General features: G+C 41.6%; 1 protein-coding gene and 1 long non-coding RNA gene across 2 annotated transcripts in view; one reads left to right on the top strand and one right to left on the bottom strand.

The window, feature by feature from the left end:
* The window catches only part of LOC123366813, a 31729-nt gene extending 28059 nt beyond the window's left edge, over positions 1–3670 (bottom strand). Inside the window, exon 1 of the long non-coding RNA XR_006578192.1 lies at positions 3601–3670. This is a non-coding gene — a long non-coding RNA (uncharacterized LOC123366813). The remainder of the gene's footprint in view (positions 1–3600) is intronic.
* Positions 1–25038, top strand: part of DNAH8 (dynein axonemal heavy chain 8) — a 594173-nt gene that overhangs the window by 456034 nt on the left and 113101 nt on the right. The window contains exons 60-67 of the mRNA XM_045010583.1: positions 522–685; positions 12877–13069; positions 16181–16303; positions 18935–19065; positions 19476–19629; positions 20122–20286; positions 20779–21005; positions 21502–21620. Coding sequence (XP_044866518.1) covers positions 522–685; positions 12877–13069; positions 16181–16303; positions 18935–19065; positions 19476–19629; positions 20122–20286; positions 20779–21005; positions 21502–21620 — 1276 coding nt within the window. The remainder of the gene's footprint in view (positions 1–521; positions 686–12876; positions 13070–16180; positions 16304–18934; positions 19066–19475; positions 19630–20121; positions 20287–20778; positions 21006–21501; positions 21621–25038) is intronic.

A 25038-nucleotide genomic window follows, 5' to 3' on the forward strand; every position in this document is an offset into this window, starting at 1 on the left:
ATTTGTTTGGTCTGCATGGCATTTCTTCTCATGATACAAGGACTGACAGTACAAATCATGGCAGACAGTATGACAGTGATGATCCATGTGAACAGACAAGGAGAAACTCAATTGTCCCCTCTCTGCCAGGAATCTGTTTGCCTTTTGAACTGGTGCATTTGCCATCAAGTCATCCTGATAGCTCTGTATCTGTGAGGACTATTCACAACCAAGATATTAATCAATATATTTTAGAAGTGGGATTGAGATGTCTTCTGTAGGTTAGCAGTTTTATTTAATGAAAACCAGAAAAATATATGAACTTTTGGTGTTATGTTCTAAGTGTTGACATTTTACAGATAGGGCTTAATCCTGCTCCCACTGAAATCAATGAGATTTTTACCACTGATTTCACTGGGAGAAGGAGGAGGCCCAGGTTGCGATATATGAAAGCAAGTATCATTATTATTTTCAGTGTGTATTACTCTTCTTTCTTTTTAGATGTCTTTGAGTTTGAACAATAACTATATTTTCGGCTTTAGGTAAAGATGCTGCCTACACCATCCAAGTTTCATTATATCTTCAATCTTCGAGACCTTTCCAGAATTTGGCAAGGAATGTTAACTATCAAAGCAGAAGAATGTGAGGATATCACTACCCTTATGGCACTTTTTAAAAATGAGTGCAATAGAGTCATTACTGACAGGTACAATAATTCTATAATTTTTGTATGTATTATAATATTTAGTACTTTTGGGAGACCATTAATTCTTTTCACAGAAGCTCTCCATCTGATGTCAAGGAGAGGTCTGCACAGAGATCCATGTTAGAGTATGTCCTTTGGTGTTCATTCAATAATTCTATAATTGCATATGTTTTACAATATTTAGTAGTATTGGGAGACCATTATATGTATGGTCATATACTCTTGTTCTTTCTTCAGGGATGAAAATCAGCAGTATAGGGCCAAGTTTAAAGATGTTTTATTTTTCTGCAACCATCCTGCCTTGTGCTTTTATCCCAACAAATATCAACTTAGGTCTAAATGGGCTAGGTCAATGATTGGATGGAAAAACACCAAAGGACATATTCTAACTTGGATCTCAGTGCAGACTTCTCCTTGACATCAAAGAGAGGGCTGGTGTGAAAAGAAGGTAGTATAATGACCTAAATTTATACACTAGCCCACAGATCATAATTAAAAATATAATGGAGTCCACTCCACAGAATAAGTTTGACTGCCCTGTAATAAACCAAGGCACTCACCACACTGAAGTACCAAATTTGGGGAGAGTAGGAAGTAACCCAGGGAAACTAGACAACTATCTGGTAAGAGTGCTAGTCTGATACAAGCTCAGCATGTTGCAGGTGGATCCCCGCTGACCCTATGGTGGACCACTCTGCCACTGTTAGGGCCCTGGGCTGGGACATGGTGGAGTCGTATCCCCCTACCCTCTGCCACCCCATAGACTAGGAGGCTGTATCTGTCTACTAACTGAGCCCTAGACTGTGTTTGATACTCACCCCTGCCTAAGGGCCTGGGCCCTTGAACTGTTCACTGCTGTACCCTGCCTGTGGGTTGGAGCCCTAGAGACAGCTAATTTCCCCCTTGTACAGACTGCCATTCCAGGTGTGTGACAGCAAAGAGGCGTGGCCTCTCTTGGAGATTGACAGTGAAGGATAGCCATGCACTCCTACGTGCCTACACTCAGGAATCATAGTAAAATTCTAGCTAGAGTATAGTGATCACCATTAAAAATCAACCTTTACCCACAATTACTACTGAGATCTCAGATAATGCAGTTGTTTCCTATTCTAATTCCCTAGGGAAATTCTTTCATATTTCAAATACCATAGGTTAGTAACTGAATAAAGGTTAACTTTTTATAAACAGTTATATTGTATTTCTTCATGTATATATTACAAAGTGAAAGTAGTAAAAATGCTGTGCTATAGACACAACAGGAAACAGTGTGTAATAAAGAATAAACTCTGTCTTATTTTTCCTTCTTATTAGTCCTAAACTCAGAGGTCTTGAAGTGGTACATGCCCTGTATCTTCTTTTGTACTTTTGTCAGCCATATTTGCAGATTATATCTTCATAAGATGAATTTATCTATGCTAAAATGTTGGGTATATAAACATTACTATTCAGCACAATAGATTTCACACACTATTTATCTACTTTCTCCCTGGCAAAACCAAAAGTATAAAAAATTTCTTTCTTTCTCTCTCACACACACTTAGCCTGTGGCAGTGTAAGAGTTTCTGATGCACATGAGCCCTGAGCCTTTGATCAAAGATTTTTGGTACCAGTGCCTATTTGACCTGCGCATGCTCCCTACATAACCTTGTAGCCTGTAGTTAGGCTATATAGGGCTGTGGTGGGGACCTGCCCTCAGTTCCATCTCATCTGCCTTCGGCCAGAGAGAGTTTAGTGTGTGCCTGTTTGCTCTTTATATTAGTACTTAATATTAGTAGTAGTTCTTTATATTAGTAGTAGGTTTAGTACCTTACAGTTATTGGAATGGTTGATTTAGTTTATATAATTTTTTTTGGAACCTACGAAAAAAACACATTTTTTGTTTTTTCACCATTGAGGGGTTCAAACAAATTTTCTTCTGTCTGAAATGCCAAGTTCCTGGGATTTAAAAGGTGGCTCTGCTGTCCAGAAGCTGTGATGGGCATTCCCAGTGCATTTTTGTTTTGGAGACTCTCATATACTCAGCAAGTTCAAGATTTGCACTTCTTTTAAGGGGAGATCCCATAAGAACAGGAAAATAACATACAGGCTCTTAATGATGTAGCAAGTGCTAAGACCAGCTTTGGATCCAGGTGAAGAGAACCCTCCTCTACAAGGGCCATCCACTTCGGTCAGTGTCCCGTTGAAGTCAAGATCATGGTCACCAAGACTTTTCAAGGTAAAGAGGGCAGTAAGGTTCTGGTCTCTGATACTTTCCATGAGACAGGCTGATAACTGCACCAGCAGTACAGAGAGCTTTCCGCTCCAAGTCTAAGGAGGGGGATAAGAGGAGCAGAACAGAGACTTCCTCCTCAAAGAAAACTCAGTCACTGGAGACCTCAGGCCTGGAGAGAGGTGCTAGTGAGACTCTATGCACTTTGGGTACTATGAAACACTTCAAGACTTCAACTAAGTCCTGTACCTCAACGGTAAAAGGCTCAGTACTGAAGAATACTGTTACCAAGAGAGCGGCTTCAGTGGAATCCGCAGTCCCCTTGGTACTGACACCATTGCCCCAGACAACAGCACTGGGAACAACATTGGTGCCCATACCAAGTTCAGTTGTGCTCTCAGTACCACAGGAGTTCCCATACCTGAACGACCTTATGGTACCTATTGAGCCTGAATGTCCCCTTCCTGTAACTTCCAGACACCTCTCGATACTGAGGCCTGCTTGGTCACCAATCACTCCTGTTTTGTGAGAGCTGTCTCTTTCCCAGCTTCTAGTAATCAGGAAGAGGGATTGTCACCTCCTGTACAATATGTGGAGGGATAGTCCATCTCAGACTCAAAACTTGCTGTTCAAGGCTCTCCAGTTTACTCCAGGAGACATTATTCCCTGATGCAGATGCAAGAAAGGCAGAATATCAGATCCCTACCTATTAACACATGAGATGACGAACTCTGGATACCTCCCCCCATGCCTTATGGTCTCCTCATTGGCCTTACTGGAATCTGTTGTGTATTTGGTTGTCATGGGTTTTGTTACTATGGCAACTGAGTTAGACTATTAAGGGATAGCTCAGCCGGTTTCAACCGGCTGAGTGAGCTCTCTGTTTCTGTAAATAAAATGGAGATTTCGGTTAGCTGTCTGCTCTCTGGCCTCAAGTGATTGCTTCCTACACCGGCTGCCCCTAGGACATAACACTGGCGACGAAGATGGGATCCTGGTGCTGCTCCAGTAACAGAAGGAAGTAGAAGTCAAGGTAAAGACCAAACAAAGAAAAAAAGCTGCTTGTTTGCACTGACTGTGAAAGTGAAACTAAAAATCATGGCTACTCTGACCAGGCCCCTGGAGCCTTTTGATGAGAATACAGAGCAGTGGCATGTGTATACTGAGCGTTTTGAGCTTTTTGGTATTGTAAATGACATTACAGAAGCGAAGAAGGTGCCAATATTCTTAACTGTTGTAGGGGCTAAAACCTACTCTCTGCTACGCAGCTTACTACACCCTGTTAAGCCTGAGACTAAATCTTACAGTGACATTGTGGAAATCCTGGGGTCTCATTTCTCCCCAAAACCACTGGTAATTGTTGAAAGATATAGGTTCCACAAAAGAGACCAAAAGGAAGATGAAACAGTTGTACAATTTGTAGCCATTTTAAAAAAGCTAGCAGAACACTGTGAATTTAAAGAGATGTTAAATGATGCCCTGCGTGACAGGTTAGTGTGTGGCCTCTGCAGTGAAGCTATACGGAAGCGCCTACTGACAGAGGCTCAGCTTACATTACAGAAGGCTGTTGATATTGCTGTCTCCATGGAACTGGCTACAAGGGAGGCACAATACATCGGTGCATCCCCTAGGGTGCAAAAAGTGTCACAAGAACTGACCCACAAAACGGTGCAGAGTCAAGAATGTTACCGCTGTGGTAAGCTGGGTCACCAGGAATCAGAATGCTCATGTAAGGACCTGGTGTGTCGACACTGTGGCAAAAAGGGACACATTGAGTATTCCTGTAAACAAAAGAAAAAGAGGCCTGTGGTCTGGCCGACAAAAAGAGGAACCTTGCATACCCTAGAGCAGACCCAGGATGATCAAGGTGACACCTCCTCACAAGAGGAAGTGCCACTGCATGTTTTGTCTTTGGCAGCGGGCTCACATGAATACTGGGTAACCCCCTTATTGGAGGGCAAACCTATACGCATGGAACTAGACACCGGTGCAGCTGTCTCGCTGGTTCCTGAGACTGTGTATAAGGAAAAGCTACAGCATCTTCCGCTTAAGGCAACAAAAACTGTTCTGAAGACGTATACAGGTGAAGCTGTGCCCATGTTGGGCACTATTGATGTTAAGGTGGAGCTCAATGGACAGGCAGCTAAATTGCCACTGTTTGTGGTGAGAGGTGACTACCCAGCCTTAATGGGTAGGTCTTGGCTTGGGAAGATTCAGCTGAACTGGGCAGAGTGCACCGGATGACTAAAGAAGAAACCAGTCTAACCCCTATACTAAGGAAACATGCTGCTGTTTTTGGAGATGATTTGGGAAGTATGAAGGGAATCACTGTGACATTGAACATTAAACCTGGCAGTCCACCAAAATATCTGAAAGCCCGAACTGTGCCATATGCCATCAGGCCAAAAGTTGAAGCAGACCTGGAGCGCCTGGTCACCAATGGAGTCCTAATACCAGTTACCCATAGCTCATGGGCCACTCCTATCGTTCCAATAGTGAAGAAAGATGGCTCTCTCCGGATTTGCGGTGATTTTAAAGTCACTGTCAACCCAGTGTTGTGTGCAGAGCAATACCCGCTTCCCCGCATCGATGACCTCTTCGCAGGCCTGGCTGGGAGACAAAAGTTCAGTAAGATTGATCTGAGTCAAGCATATTTACAGATGCACGTCGATGAAAAGTCCCAAGAGCTGTTGACTATTGTGACTCATAAGGGGCTTTATCGATACTGTCGCCTACCCTTCGGAATCACATCGGCTCCCGCCCTGTTCCAGAGGGCTATGGACCAGATCTTGTGTGGCTTGTCAGGAGTTCAGTGCTATCTGGATGATATCCTGGTCACTGGAAGAAATGAAGAGGATCACTTAAAGAATTTAGAGGCTACCCTACAAAGACTGGAAGAGTATGGCCTACGAGTTCGCAAAGACAAGTGTGAATTCTTCAAGCCCTCTGTTGAATATTTGGGACACATCATCGATTCTGCAGGTCTTCATAAGGCCCCTGCAAAAGTTAAAGCTATTGTGGAGGCTCCCCCACCTCGAAATGTAAGCCAGCTGCGCTCAATTCTAGGACTACTGAACTATTATGGAAAGTTCATCTCACAGTTAGCCACACTGCTAAAACCACTTCATGAGCTCCTTGGGCAGAACAAGGCCTGGAAGTGGACTGAAGCCTGTGATGTTGCATTTAACAAAGCTAAGGATGCATTGTTAAATTCTGAAGTTCTAATGCACTTTGATCCATCCTTACCCCTGCAATTGGCCTGCGATGCTTCCCCTTATGGAGTGGGAGCGGTCGTGTCACACATTATGCCTTCGGGAGAAGAAAGACCTATTGCTTTTGCTTCACGCACTCTAAGCAAAGCAGAAACTAACTACGCCCAAATCGAACGTGAGGCATTAGGAATTGTTTTTGGAATTAGGAAGTTTCATCAGTACCTGTTTGGGCGAAAGTTTACTCTTCTTACAGACCATCGACCTCTGACATCAATTTTTGGACCCTACACAGGCATTCCCCCATTAGCTGCTAGTCATATGCAACGTTGGGCATTGATACTTTCTGCACACACATATGAAATCAAATATCGGAAATCCACTCTGCACGGCAATGCAGATGGCCTCTCAAGGTTGCCTTTACCGGTCAAACATCAAGATAGTGCCCAAAAGGAAATCTTCTACTTTGAACAGGTAGAGAATACACCCATCACTGCTACTCAGATAAAGAAGGCAACCCGCGTTGACCCAGTATTATCCCAAGTTATGGACCTGGTGATGCATGGAAAATCTCGACAAACCTCTCCGGTCTCACCCGACCTTGTTCCCTACATGTCCAGGCGGACGGAGTTATCGGTCCAATCTGGTTGTTTGTTGTGGGGGAGGCGTGTCATTATTCCACCACCCCTGAGATCACAGATGTTAGAACAGCTACATTCCGGTCACTGTGGAATAGTGCGCATGAAGGAAATTGCACGAAGCTATTTTTGGTGGCCTAGATTGGACAGTGCTATTGAAGAGAAGGCAAAAGCTTGTATGTCATGTCAGAGTGTAAGAAATGCACCCCAGTGGGCACCCCTACACCCATGGGACTGGCCTGAAAACCCGTGGCAACGTATTCACGTTGACTTTGCTGGCCCCCTTGAAGGAAGCATGTTCTTGGTGGCAGTAGATGCCCATTCTAAATGGCCAGAAGTCTCTATAATGCAGTCCACTACTGCAGAGAGTACTATCCAAAAACTACGAGGACTCTTTAGTCGTTTTGGTTTGCCAGAACAACTTGTGAGCGACAACGGACCACAGTTTGTCTCTCAGGAGTTTCAAAATTTTATGAAGGCAAATGGGATACACCACATCACGTCAGCACCATATCATCCGTCCACCAACGGATTAGCTGAAAGATTTGTGCAGACAATGAAAAACGCTTTGAAATCAGCAAAGGGACAACACTCCATTCAAAAGCGTCTGGATACCTTCTTACTTTCCTATAGAAACACACCTCATGCTACGACCCAGGCTTCCCCAGCCTTTCTAATGATGGGACGACAGCTGCGCACTTGCTTTGATCTGCTGAAACCTTCTGAACCCAGACAAACTGTGCAACATCAGCAGCAATATCAAGTAATCAGACGGGCACCCAGAGCAAAAGACCGAACCTTTAGCCCAGGGCAGCCAGTTTTGGCTCGGAATTATACTTCCAGAGCTAAATGGGTCCCGGCCACAGTCATCACTCAAACAGGACCTGTTTCCTATACAGTCCGGACTGGAGAGAATCTTACCTGGCGGCGACATGTAGATCAGCTGTTGCCAGGTCATGCCAGTCTTCAGGACCCATCTGCAGTTGAGGGGTCTGACTTCACCCCTCCTGGTGAGACACCGAATCATGAGTCACCTGTTCCTGACTGTTCTCCTCCATTACTGCCGGCAGCTGAGATACCCCTTTGCCCAGCACGAGCTGATACCACCTCCTCACCTATTCGTGCTGCGGACCCTGAGCCCCTAGTACTTTCGGGTGCAACAACACCAGAAGTTCGCCGTAATCCACCTAGAGACAGAAGGCCTCCTCATCGGCTGGATCTTTAGTTAGGGCGAACCCACGGTTATGGGGCAAAATAATCCCCAGGGTTTAGCCGGGAATGGAGGCAGTCTACCCTCCTTCTCTAGTTTAGTGTGTGTTTTATTTAGGGGATGTTCTTATTAGGGGGGGAGGAATATGTTGTGTATTTGGTTGTCATGGGTTTTGTTACTATGGCAACTGAGTTAGACTATTAAGGGATAGCTCAGCCGGTTTCAACCGGCTGAGTGAGCTCTCTGTTTCTGTAAATAAAATGGAGATTTTGGTTAGCTGTCTGCTCTCTGGCCTCAAGTGATTGCTTTCTACACCGGCTGCCTCTAGGACATAACAGAATCCATGGGCAATGTACTGCCAGTAATTTCTCTGGGCCCCAATTAACTCCTATAAGGAATAAAGAGAGCCTCATTACCCGTTATCATCCATCCCTCCCCTGCACTGTGAGTCAGCAGAGGAGACCTTTGAGGAGCAAGAGGCAGGAGTGAATACAGAGGTTATCCCCCTTACAAATATATCCTTCTTCATTACCTGATGAGGCTATACTGCCACCACCACCATCAATAGCTGATGACTTTTGCCAGTTCCAGTACTTGATGAAGCAAGTTGCTAACACCCTGCAAATTCCCTTCGAAGAAGTCCAAGATTCCCATCACAAGCTGCCTGGCATATTGCACACTTCTGCTTCAGCTTGGGTGGCACGGACAGCTAATTAAGCCCTTCTTGACACAGCCAAGACCATCAGGCAAACTGCAGCAACAGTCCCCACTACATGCAAACAAGCTGATTAAAAAAATACTACATCCTGGCCAGGCATTTTGATTTTTTGTTTTCTCACCCAGCACCAAATTCTCTGGTCATGTGAATTAGGCAGGCAACATATCCAAAAAGTCACCCCATAAGAGCTACTCTTCATGCCATTACAGTTCAGGATAGCTAATCATCAGGCACTGATGTCAAAATATGACTACCTGAACTATGAGTTTAATGTTTTTATTGACCATTTGCCACAGAAATACCAAGAACAGTTTAGTGCCATAATAAAGAAAGGTCAGCTCTTGGCAAAAACATCTTTGCAGGCTTCACTTGATGTGGCAGATACTGCAGCCAGGTATATTTTCACCACAAGAGTAATGAAAAAAGTTTCTTGGCTTCAGTTGTCTGGTTTTCCTTTGGAAGTGCAATCCACAGTGGAAGATTTACCTGTTGAGGGTCACAAGCTTTCTAGAGCAACACCTGCAAATAAGAACTCGACCCCCATTTTCTAGCAGATGCTTTCCTCATTACATGGACAAAAAGTCTTTTTTAGGCATACCCTTAAAGATCTTCATCAAGATCAGACTGGACCAAGCCAAGGTAATTTTGATAGCACCAACTTGACCAAGACAAGTTTGGTTTCCTTACCTCATCATACTCACCCCTCACCCTCTCACCCTGTGGCAGCTCCCCTACCAAACTTCCGCTGTTCTCTTATGATGTAGGTCAGATACTTCACCCCAATCTGAACATTCTGCAAGTACAAGCATGGTTCCTCAGTGGTTCTCAGGATTAAAGGCAGCCAGTTCATCAAGGGTACAAAATGTAATTTTAAGTAGCAGAAAGTAATCTACAAGACACACTTACCTTCAGAAATGGAGAAGATATCATCTCTGGTGTAACCGGCTTCATCTTTCACCTGTCCAGTCATTTTTCCACTATCTTGGATTAGCTGCTGGAATTGAAAACATCAGGCCTTTCTATGAGTTACATCAAGGTTAATTCAGGGCTATTAACTATGTGCTTGCTGCTACATCTGTCTCTGAAGATGGATTTTAGTGGCCATTAACCAAACTATTCACCTTTCAGTTTTCTTTCTTAAGCTGCATTAGTCTATACAGGAATCTGCCTTTCATGCACTACTTGTTAAGAAGTCATTAGCCTTTTACTTGGACAGCACTACGGCATTCAGGAAGACTCCTAGACTCTTTATTTGTATTACAGATAGGTCTAAGGGAGCCTGTCTTCATTTTCTCACTGGATCTCTGGATGCCTGTTACGGTTTGGCTGAGGTTCCACCTCCTCTACAAGTGATTGTGCATTCGACTAGAGCATAGGCTACAGCGTTCCCCTACTTAAGGACATTCAGTTGCTGAAATCTTCAGGTCTGCAACATGATCCTCAGTGCTTACATTTTCCACCCATTATGCTTTGGTTCACTCTGCAAGATCACATGCTGCAGTATGCAACACAGTTCTTTCTTTTGTGATAGCCTCTGTTCCAAAACTCCCACCTTCTTAAGGGGTTACTGCCATGGAGTCGCCTCTAGTAGAACACCCACAGGGACACTACTTGAAGAAGGAGAGATTACTCATCTTGTGCAGTAACTGGAGTTCTTCAAGATTTGTGTCCGTGTGAGTGCTCCACTACCCACCTTTCTTCCCCTCTGCTTCAAGGTTTCCTCTGTGGGACTTTGCAGTAAAGAAGGAACTGGGGGCGGTTTGCCCGCACAGCCCTATATAGCCTCAGTACGGGACACGAGGATATGTAGGGTACAAGTGTGGGTCAAATGGGCATTGCTACCAAAAATCTCCGATCAAAGGCGCAGGGTGCATGCCTATCTGAAGTGAAGCACCCACAGGAATGCACATCTCGAAGAATGCCAGTTACTGCACAAGGTGAGTAACCTCTCCTTCACAATGCTTGCCTCTGGTAGTCAAGTGGAGGCAGGCTATAATTTTTATATTCCAATAATCTTCTGGTATAAAGAAGGCAGTAAAGTTTTAAAAGCTGGAGCTTTCCAAAATACTGACCACAGGCTTCCTAAAATATGGATGAAGCAAAAATAGGCTCAATATACATTGGCATGTAGACTGCAGCAAATGATGACAGCTAAAACACATAAAAAAGTTACACCTTGAGCCTCTCTTTCCCCCATTCCCTCAGCCTGTTCTCCTTGTGTCCCTATTCGTAGAGCCTGTCCCCTTTCACTCCCCAGTCCCTCTTGAGTCCACCCACCAAGCTGTACTTCTGACACCCATCCGTTCTGCCATCCCATTTTCGGAACCTGTTCTCACTTGAACTGATCCCTCTAATCATTTCTATCTAAAGCCCCTTATTTACCAAGCATGCTTCACCACGAGTCTCTGTCTCTGCCAGAAATGCCCTGAATCCATTGGCTGCTGCCTCTCCCTTCTCCCTAGGGAGCTCCACACTGGCTGAATGTCAGCAAGGGAGAACTATGAGTGGAGGAAGGCAGACCGTTTCCCTGAGCTCAGTGCTGGTGCCACAGCAGCTGTTAGGGGGTGGGAAGAATCACTTAGTGGAAAACCCTGCTTAGTTCCTACAGCCCCTCTGGATGCATGAAATTCCAGCAGAGTGGAGGGAGTTTATAGAGGAAATCTAAAATTCTATGCAGCAATTTGCATTTTCTTATTCTCAAGATTATAAATGAAAGTAAGACAAGAGTTTCCTGCTCCAGCCAGACACTCTCATTGCCCCATAGTATGAGAAAGACTACTCAACATAAATCAACTGTAGAGTACATTATCTGTGCATAAATTTTTTGTGCCTTAAATTATGCTTACTGCTGCACATTATGAGAAACAAAAGTATACATAAACAAAAATATATATTTGTACAGACATTAGTGCCCTGTTTAATGGAAGAAGAAGGATGACACTCGGTTTGAATTTGAAGTCAGGACCATATCCACTCATAAAATATTATGCCATGAAGCTTCAAAATAAAACCCTTTTAGCGAGAGCCAGCTATAAAGCGGAAGACATTGTTTTTAGCATGCAATTTATGTGATATAAATTTCCTGAATATGTTCACATTCTGAATTGATTGGATAATACCAAAGTACATAAAGGGACATGAAAGATGAATGTATTTATATAATGTTCATGCATTGTCTTCTCCTGCTCTGCTTTGGGTTCAGCACAGCTAGTGTTATGGTGCCATCTATCAGAATGCTAGTAGAATAATAATGACATTTAGGGGTTATATATAGGCTAACTCCCCCCCTCAATTCTTCAGTATTTTTGCCTCCTCATCCAAAAGCACAGAGCTTTGCTCACAGCTGTCTGATTTGGGGTTGTCCCATTCTTTCCACTCCCCATCACTGAGAAGGAGGAGAAAAGAAGGATGAATATCAGCACATTTAAATATCTGTGATTCAGAGTTCTTCTTAGCTACCCACTTGCCCCTTTTCTAGAACCTGAGGTAGTCCCCATCACACACTCTTACCTACTACTACTACTAAGCAGAATGTTCCTAGCTGTTTCTTAAGAAATCACACTCCCACTACAAAGGAACTGCTTCATAATTCTGATAGCTTGTTTGAATCCATAAGAAGGATAGAAACAAAAGAGGAGGCTTAACTAAAGAAAATTCCTCACCAGTAATTGTATCAGTGTTCTCAGCTTTCTCCCATCCTGCATTCCTCCCTTCCTCTCCTCTGTATTCTTTCTTCTCTGTTTGTGTTTCCTCTGCTATTTGTGGATTTTGGTATAGGAGCAGTCTGAAGGATCAAGGTGTGAAATCAGCCTATACAGGTATATCCCTTCTTCTTTTCACAATTTTTTATTTCCTTGCTGCCTGAGAGATGGCATCATGACTTTAGATGTACTGAATCCCATAGTAAGATGGGAGAAAAGGTAGGACTCTGATTAAGCACAGCTATCAGTGAATCATTTCCCCTTATTTAACTAATAAATACAATTTTCTGTCGTAACTAGGTGAAAGTCAGAAAGTTAAATTATTCTGTATTCTAGAAATATGAATATTGTACTTGTAAAACATAGTGGCACTTAAATTTCAGTGGCTATCATTATCTAATTTGTGTTTTACTTGAGTCATTTCAGTGTTTAATTAACTATTTTCATTCCTTTTTAGCTAAAAAGTGTTTTCATTCTTTTAAATTGTATTAATCTATGTCTTGTAGATTTGTTAATGATGAAGATGTAGCTTGGTTTGATAAAGCCACTTCTAGAGCAATTGAGGAACATGTGGATCCGGAATTGGCATCAGTTCTCCATGCTGAACCATATTTTGTAGATTTTTTACAGGATATGCCTGAACCGACTGGTGATGAACCTGAAGATTTTGTATTTGAAGCACCCAAAATTTATGAAATGGTATTTTATTTTACACCTCAAAAATTAGGCATTCAAATGTTTTCTTAATTATTAAATGTGGTATATTGTTGGGATCATATTGAAAGTTTTATCAAATAAATGCACACATTTTGGTTTAGGGAATACATTTTTAGGTTGGTCACAAATTAGTTTACAGTTAATCATGTAAATGTACATCTTTAAAAAGCAATTTAAAATGTGGTAAACAATCCACCTGATATAAATATAGGCTGTTCATTCTCTTCTGTTTTACTCCACTGTTCTCCAGTTTTAAAGACATATTTCTGGCTACACAGAACCAGTGAAACAGTTTTAAGAACTAACAGGATTGTGTGCTCCTGTGCGGCCCGCAGCCTGCCCTTTAAGACAGCACTGAAGAATATAAGTGAAATTTTAAATCCTGAAGGATAAATAGAGAATCTAAAATCACTGTTTGTTGTGGGGGTTGGTACAGACAATTTAAGATTCTTTCTTCATGACACACAAGAGAATGCTAATTCAGGAAGAGCAGCAGTGGCCACGTGTTTTACTTCATTTGTAAAGAAAGTTATTGTCAAGACCAAACAGGAGGTTGGTGTTGAAGCAGGAGGAGAAAGGTACCTTCTCAAGCCTTGAAGCAGTCACTGCAAGACCTTCTAAATAAAAGGATGCTCAGTCTCCTTTCTACCTGAGTTTTACTTTTTTTCCCATCTGCCCATGACTTGGAGCTACATGTGTCTGATGCTTTTTTAATGTGTTATAGTTCAAATGTAACTTTTCTTTGCTGATTTTAAGTACATTTTAATTGTTAATATAGTTTATCTGTGTTTGGCAGCAAATTTTCTAGCTGACATTTGTCCCCCACTAGAAAAAATTGACTTAGGCCTGGTCTACACTAGGGTGGGGGGTCGAACTAAGGTACGCGACTTCAGCTACGCGAATAGCGTAGCTGAAGTCGAACTACCTTTGTCTGAACTTCTTACCTGTCCAGATGCCACGGGATCGAAGTCCGCGGCTTCCCCGTCGACTCCGCCACCGCCGTTTGCGGTGGTGGAGTTCCGGAGTCGACGGGAGCACGTTTGGAGTTCGAACTATCGCGTCTAGATTAGATGCGATAGTTCGAACTCCGAGAAGTCGAACGCTACCCGTCGACCCGGCGGTAAGTATGGACATATCCTTAGCAACTTTTTATGGTAGCTTCCATTAGGAAATCTAAGTCAGTTTGAACCTCTATGGGAAATATTTTCACACAAGATTATGTTTTCAAAATAATGTGCCTGAATGTACATGTAAAATAGGCAATTGTATACCAATTGGATCCTAAAACTTTTTGATTAAGTAGCATTTAAGAGTGATTTAAAACCAATCATACACCTAAATGAAAGAACAATTACAGGCAGGCCTGAAGATTGACCATGTATTATATGCACATATAAATTTTCAACATAGTTATGGGTTGAAACTGTGATCTTACACTTAAGTGATCGTATTGCACATTTAAAGAAATAATAAAATAAGATCCATTCTGGAAAAATGCAAACCTACTACATCTGGGGAAAATAATCCAATACGCAGATCCATGGAGAGAGATTCTTGAAAAACAGCAATGATGAAAGAGATCTGGGTTGACGGTAGACTGCAAATTTACATGAGATGCCAAAGTAATTTTGTGCAGTGTATAAAGAAACATCACATCTCAAAGCAGAGGAGGCATTTGTACCTTTCCATGAAAGGCTATTGGAACCGCACCTAAAATATTGTGTTCTATTTTGGCAAGCTAATTATCATAAAGTTGTTGAAAAATTTGAATCAATGCAGAAAAGAGCAATATAAATGTGGGGATTGATTTATGAGGAAAGATTTAAAAAAAATAGCATTTGTATACTGTTACTTTGGCCAACAGACAGGGACAATATAGTTGTGCATAAGTATTTGAAGGTTGTAAACCCCAAGGAAGGAGATGGATTCTTTTGAATCATACAAGGAGATATAATTAGGAATTATAGGTGAAATTAGCAAAGAAAATTTTAGACTGAATTTCTAGCAAATGTCTGATTCCTAACCCTTCTGTAGTGTGAAATATTTGAGTTGTATCTATCTTCCTGAAATTAGTGGACCACTTCTGTGCCAGTGATCTTTCAGCATTCTCCTTATCCTTTGGAATCCTAGCTTTTGTTGGGGCAGCAAAAAGAAAATTATTTCCCCTACTCTCTATTCTTCTTTAGGGGCCAACATTTTGAGGCTTTGTTCTTCAAACAAGATCCCCCAACAAGTTATATTTCTCCATGTGTTCTCCCTCCCCCATCATGGTGAGACAGGTCAAATGGATCAAGCCAAAGGTTCAGAGTTATTCCATCTATAATGAGACCCTCTCAGAAACCACAAAAGGGGAATACTGCCATGATTGTTCCAAGCTCATGTTTGCCATTATTTCCAGCCATCAGTCTGCCAGAACAGGGGGTTGAGAGTTTAGATGAGTTGTTGGTCTCTGCATTCCTCCACACCTGCTGAGACCACTCCAGAGACTCCTCCTTAACAATGGGTTAGTCTTCTTCAACTCTGTGACTCAGCAAATTGAGCCCCTAAGATGTTTTAAATTACTTGCAGAACTGTTTCAATCCACAACTGTCCGAGAATCAAGGGAGCTGAAAATGTGGCTTTGAGCCACCTTTTCATCTTACTTTCCTCTATAGTGCAAAGTGTAAATTCAGCACAACTGAGAATCTGTCCCAATATAAATAAGCCACAAGCAAATAAATCCTGAAGGAACTAATAAGAACACCAGTGTCCTAGATATAAGAACAAGTGAAAAAAGCAGGAGCTGTGGGCTGGATTCCTTGTAAAGATGCAGTTTATGTGCCATGTCAGAGCATGCAAGCCCATTTTAGTTCTAAATGCTGTTAACAGTTCCTGGCTATATAATGGGACACAATTCTGAAAGAGAGAGTCTATGGATGCAGCAAATTAATTGATCTCCAGTTACTGGGAAGTAATTCAGTGAAGGAGTTTGCCAAAAAATTTGCCTACATAATTTTATTCAGATAAGTGTTTTTATCTTTGTAGTTATACTAATATGGCAGGACTTATCTATTAACATTGTTATTTTTCTTGCCTTTTTTCTCTCTCTTTCAGGTCCCAAGCTTTGAATTTCTGTGTGAAAAATTACAAATGTACCAGAGGCAATACAATGAAACCATTAGGGGATCATTTCTCGATTTGGTGTTTTTTAAAGATGCAATGACACATCTTGTTAAGGTTTTGTTTTTTACAGCATTTAATAATACATTTAATTTAGGTTACTAGACCTCATGAGTCACATGAATAGTAGAACTAAACTGATAATTTGAATTTGGAATTGTCAGGTAGGGTATAGAGGGTAGTTGTGTGTAAAGCTAAATGTTCTTGGAAGGAAGCAGGGAGTGATGTTCAGAAGGTTTGGTAAGGGGACAGTCTTTTTCAATTTGCGCATGTTATATGGTGGATGGAGAAAGCTGCATAATCTCAAAAATTACCATGCAAAGACAATACAAAGTTAGGTGTTAATATAAAGAAAGATCTGGGGAATATACAGGAGGATTTGAACAGTATAAAGATATCAGTAAAGAATGGAATATGAAAACCCCTTTAAATAAATGTAAAACTATGCATTAAGAAGACAATATATATCAAATAACTGTATTAAAGGAAGCTTTGAAGGCAGATGTATTATACAATAACAGTGAGGGACGGTTTCATTGTTTGCCAACAGCAAAAATTGCCAAGTCTTAGGGCTTGTCTATATGGGGAAGCTATTGTGAAATAAGCTAGAGTGTGAATTTAAACCATAATAGCTATTCCATACTAACGGCCCATGTGTACACTATAGTACTAAGAGTGCCACTTTGGATAAAGCTAAGCTGCAAAAAAGGCACCCGTAGGCAACGTCTCCACTGGACACTACTGGCAGTGCCATGTAGGGTATGTGTAGCTATATGCCGCAATGAAAAGCAGTCTGCGTCCACATGGGGTATGTAGCTTCCCATGTCAGTGAAAGACTGGCGGGGGGATGCAGCAGGGAAAGGCTTGGCAGTGGGGCACACCAGAGTCTTTCCCCACTGCCTCCCTCCTCCAAAGCCTTTTCCCACTGACTAGAAAGCTACTGGCAGCTCCGCACTGCAGGAGTCTTTCCCTGTAGAAGGGAAAGGTTGATGCTGCAGGGAGCTGCCAGAACTTTTCCTGCTGCTAGAGCCTTTCCCTGCTTTAGGCAAGGGTTTCAGCAGCAGGGAAGCAGGAGGACACCACATTGCTAAAAGTAGCAGTGCAGATGAGGGAGGCACTGATTTGATGAGTAGGGTACATACCCTGGTACATACCCACAGGATTCAGGGATGTCCTTACTCTACTGATCTAAGCAGTGCCTCTCCATCAACACTGTTCCCATGCTAGGAGTGTGGGTAGTGGATGTACTCTACATAGCACCAAAAGTAGTGTGCAGTGTAGATGTACCTTTAGTGTGGAATAAGAGTGTCCACATGGGGAGCTAGTTTGAAATAGTTTTTGTACAATACCTTCTGAGCTATTTCCCTATGTAGATATGCCCTTAGGATGCAGTCACAAAAACTTTTATAAGGCAGACTAGATGCAACATTATATGTACAAAAGCTTACAAATGGAGAAGCATTATATTAGGAATTCATGGACATTTATTTCAACCCACTATGCAGTACAAACTATGTGCATGCAATCTACTGCTACTGATGCACAATCTTAAGTGTGAGCCTGATCTGTTGGGCAAATTTCAACTGAAAATACAGTATAGAAAACTATTATCACTTGTGAGATACTTTGACAATATGTGATGTGAAAATATTTCATGTTGGTGTATTGCAAACTTTTGATATTCATTTTTGCCACATGCTAAACAATTTCATTATTTCTGAAAAAAAATACTTGCCTATGCAAAACCAATAATCATCTTTTAATACATTGTCGTTTGTTAGCTTTGACCAATAAACACCACATTAAGGTATTGAAATTAACTTAAACAGTACAAACTATAGTCATGGTCATGCTGCAGTGTTTCTGGAACTGTGCAAAAAAAAAAAGACACCTTCTCATTTTGCGTACCCTTGTTTCACCTCACCTATTGGCTTACGGCATCTCTTGGCAGTTCCACATTATACCTCATCTAAATGTACATAATATAAGATTTCAAATTCTATATGATGTGGATGTGTGTAGGGTGGGTACATTAAACTCCAAAATATGGCCCTTTTTGGAGAATTGCCTCACACCTATATGGACAGAGTGCAATTCTTGAAAGCTCATAAGTTGGTCAAAAGAAAACCAGTTTTCATTAGAGCACTGAAAGGCTCTTCTTTGCAGTGAGAGATATTTCCATGCTCTATTTTCATTTCTCTACCTTTTAATCAAGAGCTGTGTTTTTAGAAAAAAATTGCAAACATTTCTATAACGGTAGAAGTGGGTTTTTTTTCATTCTTCTGCTAATTAAAAATGGCTTTTGTGCATATTTTTTAACAAGTCCCACTCATTAAGAGATTAAGCTTGGAAAATTTCAATCTTAAATCTACAATTAAATGCAAATTCTAAACATATTTATTTTAAATCCCACATACAACTCATAAATTAGAAGCTATGTTCTTAAAATGCAGCCCTTTCACTTGAGTCACATGAATCTCTTCAGATACTGTTGCTTTATTTGGAAGTAGGAGCTTTATTTTTCTCAATGGGAAAGGTCTTCTATAAAAACATATGTCCTTCTGCTGATCTTTGAGACTTAAAAAATATTCTCCCAAATGAGATTCGGAGTAAAACAGATATTTAACTCTGCTAATTTTCTATAACTAGCTAAACACAGCACAGATTACTTGTATTTTTTCTGCATAGATTTCACGAATAATTCGGACTGCATGTGGAAATGCTTTACTTGTAGGAGTTGGTGGTTCTGGAAAACAGAGTCTTTCAAGATTGGCCTCTTTTATAGCTGGATACAGAATATTTCAGATAACTTTAACCAGGTAAATGAAAAAAATATTGTGTTGTTTGTCTCTCCAAAACTAGAAGCTGATGTTTTTGAGGAAATGTAAATATTTTAATCTTTATTTTAAGCACTATCTTTAAAAACATTAAACAAAAAATATTATTACACTCTGATTCATCTATGCATCATTGGTTGCTCACTAGGACCCTAATTCAGCAAATTATAGCTACCCATCATAGCTCAGAAGCACGTTCTTAAATGCTTTCCTGAATTGTGCCTGAATCTTTCAGTGGATTTCACGGGGAGATGGATCTTCTCCTTGCTGAAGTGTGTGGATATTATAGTCATGATTCGTTCTGCAAATTATATATTAAATATAATTTGAAAAATTGCAATGATTCTGTATTGTGCATTAAGCAAATTTGTAATTTCTCTTTTTCCTCATAGATCCTATAACGTTTCCAATCTAACAGATGATCTAAAACTTCTATATAGAGTAGCTGGTGCAGAAGGAAAAGGCATCACTTTCATTTTCACTGATAATGAAATAAAAGATGAAGCATTTCTGGAATATCTTAACAATCTGCTATCTTCAGGAGAGGTTAGATCCTCAAAATGACAGTATACTTTAGCAATACAAATTTTCAACATTTGCTCTTAATACCTGATTGCCATTGATTTTTGTAATAATTAATTGGGCTAGAAAGGATCTAAAACCCAACTATCTCAAATTTGGGACATTCAGGGCCCAAACTGAATCTCAATATAAATTTCTAGATTTAGGTCAGTATCTTGCAAGAATACCTTTTTCTGCTCATAAAAGTACAGTATTAGGGAGAAAATAAGTGAGGAGGGCATTTCAGAGGCCACCATTACCGAAGGGTGAACTTGCTAGTTTAGGGCTTTATTTTTCCTTAACATCTATTGTCTTTAATGAAGTTGAATAGGGTGTAAATCGGGAAGAATTTGGCCCTTAGTTCATCTAAATTGTGTCTATGTTTGTAGAGGCAGATAGATTACAATTATAAAATATATTATAAATCACTTAAATTAATGCAATTTCTTTTCCTATCAATTTTGGTTTTGTATAAAGATTTCCAATTTATTTGCTCGGGATGAGTTGGATGAAATTACACAAGGACTAATATCTGTGATGAAAAAAGAGCTGCCTCGATTTCCTCCTACATTTGATAATCTTTATGAGTATTTTATATCACGGTCAAAGAAGAATTTGCATGTTGTTCTCTGCTTTTCTCCAGTGAGTTTTCTTTTTATAACTATCTTGTTTATTTTTGTGGGTAGATTCCCATATAAAACATGATGTGATCATTCAAGGTTTATAATTTGAAGAGTCAGGACATATATCAAGCATTGAATGCAATTTTTCAGTATTTTAGGTTTTACTGAAGTCCTTGATTGTTGCCAGAAAAACAAGAGCCCTCAAAGCAAGTGTTAGTGGATGTAAAGCATTTAGTTGAAATTAATGTACAACTAACTGAAGTTTTAAAACACTAAGTAGCATTCATCTTTAATATGAGGTGTTTTTCTACTGTTTTGTTAATTTTATTGAGGATATCAAGATAATAAGAAAGAATAGGATGCAGATATAGGGTAAAAACTATGCATGATGTTATAAGAATTAGAAAAAAATTGCTTAGATTTTATCTACATGTTAATGTTTTGGATAAAATCAAATATGGTATCACACACACTATATTAAGCATTGTTTTAAAACTGTTACTCTTGTTAGGTTGGTGAGAAGTTCCGTGCACGTTCTTTGAAATTTCCTGGTCTGATATCAGGCTGCACTATGGACTGGTTCAATCGATGGCCTAAAGAAGCCCTTGTTGCTGTAGCCAGTTACTTCCTTTCAGAATTTAATATTGTTTGTTCTTCTGAAGTTAAAACACAAGTAGTAGAAACTATGGGCCTCTTTCATGATATGGTTTCTGAGAGCTGTGAGAATTATTTCCAAAGGTAACATTTTGTACAAATTTAAAAATTGAGCAACCACAAAAATATTACTATTATTTATGGAATAATGTTTATGGCACTATAATATATGAAGCAATAATTGTCTTTTCCAGTTTATTAATACAGAAATGAAGTTTGTATTTGATAAATTCAAAAGTCATCCATAATAATCACAAAGATGTGGCAACTCATTAACCTTATTCCAATTGTAGGATAAGAATAAAAAATGGTACAATAAAACTTTAATATAGCTTGTGTGGATAAGGACAGATGTAATTGCACATAAAAGGTGACATTAAGTATTATCATTGTGAAGGGATGCTGCATTTTGACTGCATGAAATGCTTTTCTTTCCATATAATATTTGCTGTCTGTGTTTTAAAAAATAATTCATTTAAAACTGAAGATCTGGACAGTAGTGTGGCTATTTAGATCTCCAACAAATACTATGTGAAAGTTATATATTAAATTATAATTTTGTTAAATTTCTGCCTTTCAGATATCGACGAAGAGCTCATGTTACACCCAAATCTTATCTCTCTTTCATAAATGGTTACAAAGATGTTTATTCTGAAAAGCTAGGAAACATTAATGAACAAGCTGAACGCATGCAAATAGGTAAGATGAATAGGGAATAAAGATAAATCTTAGATATGGTCCCAGATGACCTCTGTTTTATTGTTGGGCTTCTCATTCACAGATCATTTAGGATGTATCACAGTCAAGTAGCCCAAACCTGAAATGTGTATGTTAAACCTTGTAACTCAAATTATGGTTACTTCAGAGTACTATATGTGGTAGTGTAGCGGGGCAGTCACCCCACTCTGGCTCCGAAAGGGTTAAAAACCAGCCCTTGGAGAAGGCTGGGGCTGAGAGCCAATCAGGAAGAGGCAGGAAGCCTCCAATCAGAGCTGGTCAAGCCGGTATAAAAGAGGGCAGACCAGAAGGAGTAGTGAGTCTCTCTCCAGCCTTGGAGAGAGGTGGACCTGGCTGTCTGAAAGAACAAAGAATACCTTAGACAGCACAGTGCTGGGGAAGGGCAGGAGGAGCTGGGGGTACGTCTACACTACGGGATTATTCCGAATTTACATAAACTGGTTTAGTAAAACAGGTTGTTTAAAATCGAGTGCACGCGGCCACACTAAGCACATTAATTCGGTGGTGTGCGTCCACGGTCCGAGGCTAGCGTCAATTTCTGGAGCGTTGCACTGTGGGTAGCTATTCCGTAGCTATCCCATAGTTCCTGCAGTCTCCCCCGCCCCTTGGAATTCTGGGTTAAGATCCCAGTGCCTGATGGGGCAAAAATCATTGTCGCGGGTGGTTCTGGGTAAATGTCGTCAGTCACTCTTCCTCTGGGAAAGCAACGGCAGACAATCATTTCGCGCCCTTTTTCCCTGGATTGCCCTGGCAGACGCCATAGCATTGCAAGCATGGAGCTTGCTTTGCCTTTTGTCACTGTCACCGTATGTGTACTAGATGCCGCTGACAGAAGCGATTCAGCAGCGCTACACAGCAGCATTCATTTGCTTTTGCATGATAGCAGAGATGGTTATCAGCCGTTCTGTATCGTCTACCACGCCATTGTAAATTGGCAATGAGATGATGGTTACCAGTCCTTCTGTGCTGCACCATCTGCTGCTGTCATAGGTGCCCCTGGCTGAGATCTGCCGGGGTCGCAAAAGACAAAAATTGGGAATGACTCCCTGAGTCAATTCCTCCTTTATGGTATCTAAAAATAGAATCAGTCCTGCCTAGAATATGGGGCAAGTGTACTAGAGATCCAGTGTATCAGAGAACCAGAGAGCACAGCTGCTCTGTGTCAGATCCCGCAGAAATGATGAGCGGCATGCCATTCACAGGGGGTGCTCCTGCAACAACCCCACCTGTTGCTTCCCTCCTCCCCCAGCCTTCCTGGGCTACTGTAGCAGTGTCCCTCCATTTCTGTGATGAAGTAATAAAGAATGCAGGAATAAGAAACAGTGACTTGTTAGTGAGATGAAATGAGGGGAAGGCAGCCTCCAGCTGCTATGATAGTCCAGGCAGTACAGAATCTTTTCTTTACACATGAAGGGTGGGGGCTGATGGAGCTCAGCCCCCTGTTGCTATGATGAAGACGGTTACCAGCCGTTCTGTACCGTCTACTGGGAATGACCAGGAGGCCAGTCAGGAGCACTCATGGTCTGATGATGAGGACGGATACCAATCCTTCTGCACTGAACCATCTGCCACAAGGCTGATGATGACGATGGCTCTCAGCCATATTACACCATCAGCCACCAAGGAGGGAGGGCGAGGAAGCTACAGTTCAGTGCCGCAGCATCGCGTCTACCAGCAACATTCATTAGACATAGGGTGACATTTAAAAGAGTCAAGAGATGATTTTTTTCCCTTTTCCTTCTGCGGGTGGGTGGGGGAGATAAATTGACGAGCTATGCTCTGAACCACCGCGGACAATGGGTTTGACCCTACAGGCATTGGGAGCTCAGCCAAGAATGCAAATGCTTTTCGGAGACTGCAGGAACTGTGGGATAGCTTGAGTCCTCCGTCCCCCCTCCCTCCCTCCATGAGCGTCCATTTTATTCTGTGGCTTTCTGTTACGCCTGTCACGCAGCACTGTGCTGAGTCCCTGCTGTGGCCTCTGTCTGGAGATTTTTAAAAAATGCTTTGGAATTTCGTCTTCTGTAACGGAGCTCTGATAGAACAGAATTGTCTGCCCACACAGCGATCACATCCATACGGTCCATGCTGGAGCTCTTTTTGGATTTGGGACTGCATTGCCACCCGTGCAGATCAGAGCTCCATGCTGGGCAAGCAGGAAATGATATTCAAAAGTTCACGGGGCTTTTCCTGTCTACCTGGCCAGTGCATCTGAGTTCAGATGGCTGTCCAGAGTGGTCAGTGGTGCACTGTGGGATACCGCCCGGAGGCCAATACCATCGATTTGCGGCCACACTAACCCTAATCCGATATGGTAATACCGATATTAGCGCTACTCCTCTCGTTAGGGAGAAGTACAGAAACCGGTTTAAAGAGCCCTTTATATCGATATAAAGGGCCTCTTAGTGTGGAGGGGTGTGGCGTTAAATCGGTTTAACGCTCCTAAAACCGGTTTAAACGCGTAGTGTAGACCAGGCAAACCCCCAGGCAAAGGACTTGCTGTCAGAGCTGGAGGAGGTACTAGGGCTGGGGGGAAGCAGCCAGGGAAGGAAGAGGCAGCTGGTCCAATCCCCTTGCCAATGATGAGTGGCCATTTCAGACTGCAGTTTGCCCCTGAGAGAATGGGTTAGATGAAGACTGGCTGTGGGTCACTGAGGCGAAGTGGGCCTAGGGGATTGAGGTTCCCTGGGGAGGGGAGGACCCCAAGTGTGTGGGCACTGCTGCAGGGCAGTACCCAGGAGAAAGGGCACCGCGGGCCGGGAGGGACGCATGGCCTGAATTACAGTGGTGGAGATTGATAATGAAAAGACAAGCACTGGCCAGCAGGAAGTGCTCTGAGGCTGGGATAAGCTAATTCCTGAGGTAACCAGCAGGAAGCGCTGCAGCGGTGAGTGCATGTTGTATTACAGGTAGTAACATCAATTGGCCAAGTCCCTTGGTATGATAAGAGTGGTACAAATACTGCATTAAAACTAGTTTAATCATCTATTTGAGCATTCCCTCTGTTAAACATAAATACTTAATATTCCCAAATTAGCTTATGTAACAGAGAGTGGAAGTTGAAAATGGCTAGAAAGAACACCTGACTGACTGGCTTGGGGGTGGAAGAGGCAGCTTAAAACCACTCCAATCCTTTCTCTAAAGTTTCTGCATTAGCAGTGAGAATTCAGCACAAACTGTCACTTTGCCTCCTACCCTAGCTACAGTGTTGAACGTGGCTGGAGAAGTGGCTGAGACAGGCAGAAGTATGAGGGAGGTTATATGCTTTTTCTGTCTGAAGCTAGTGCTCATAGTATTTTTTTGAAAGCCCTAAGTTCATTCAATTAGAGGTTAGGCTAGATGACCCTTGAGGTCCCTTCATCTCTATGATTCTACAATT

The sequence above is a fragment of the Mauremys mutica genome, chromosome 3 (genome assembly GCF_020497125.1).
Source record: "Mauremys mutica isolate MM-2020 ecotype Southern chromosome 3, ASM2049712v1, whole genome shotgun sequence".
NCBI lineage: Eukaryota > Metazoa > Chordata > Testudines > Geoemydidae > Mauremys > Mauremys mutica.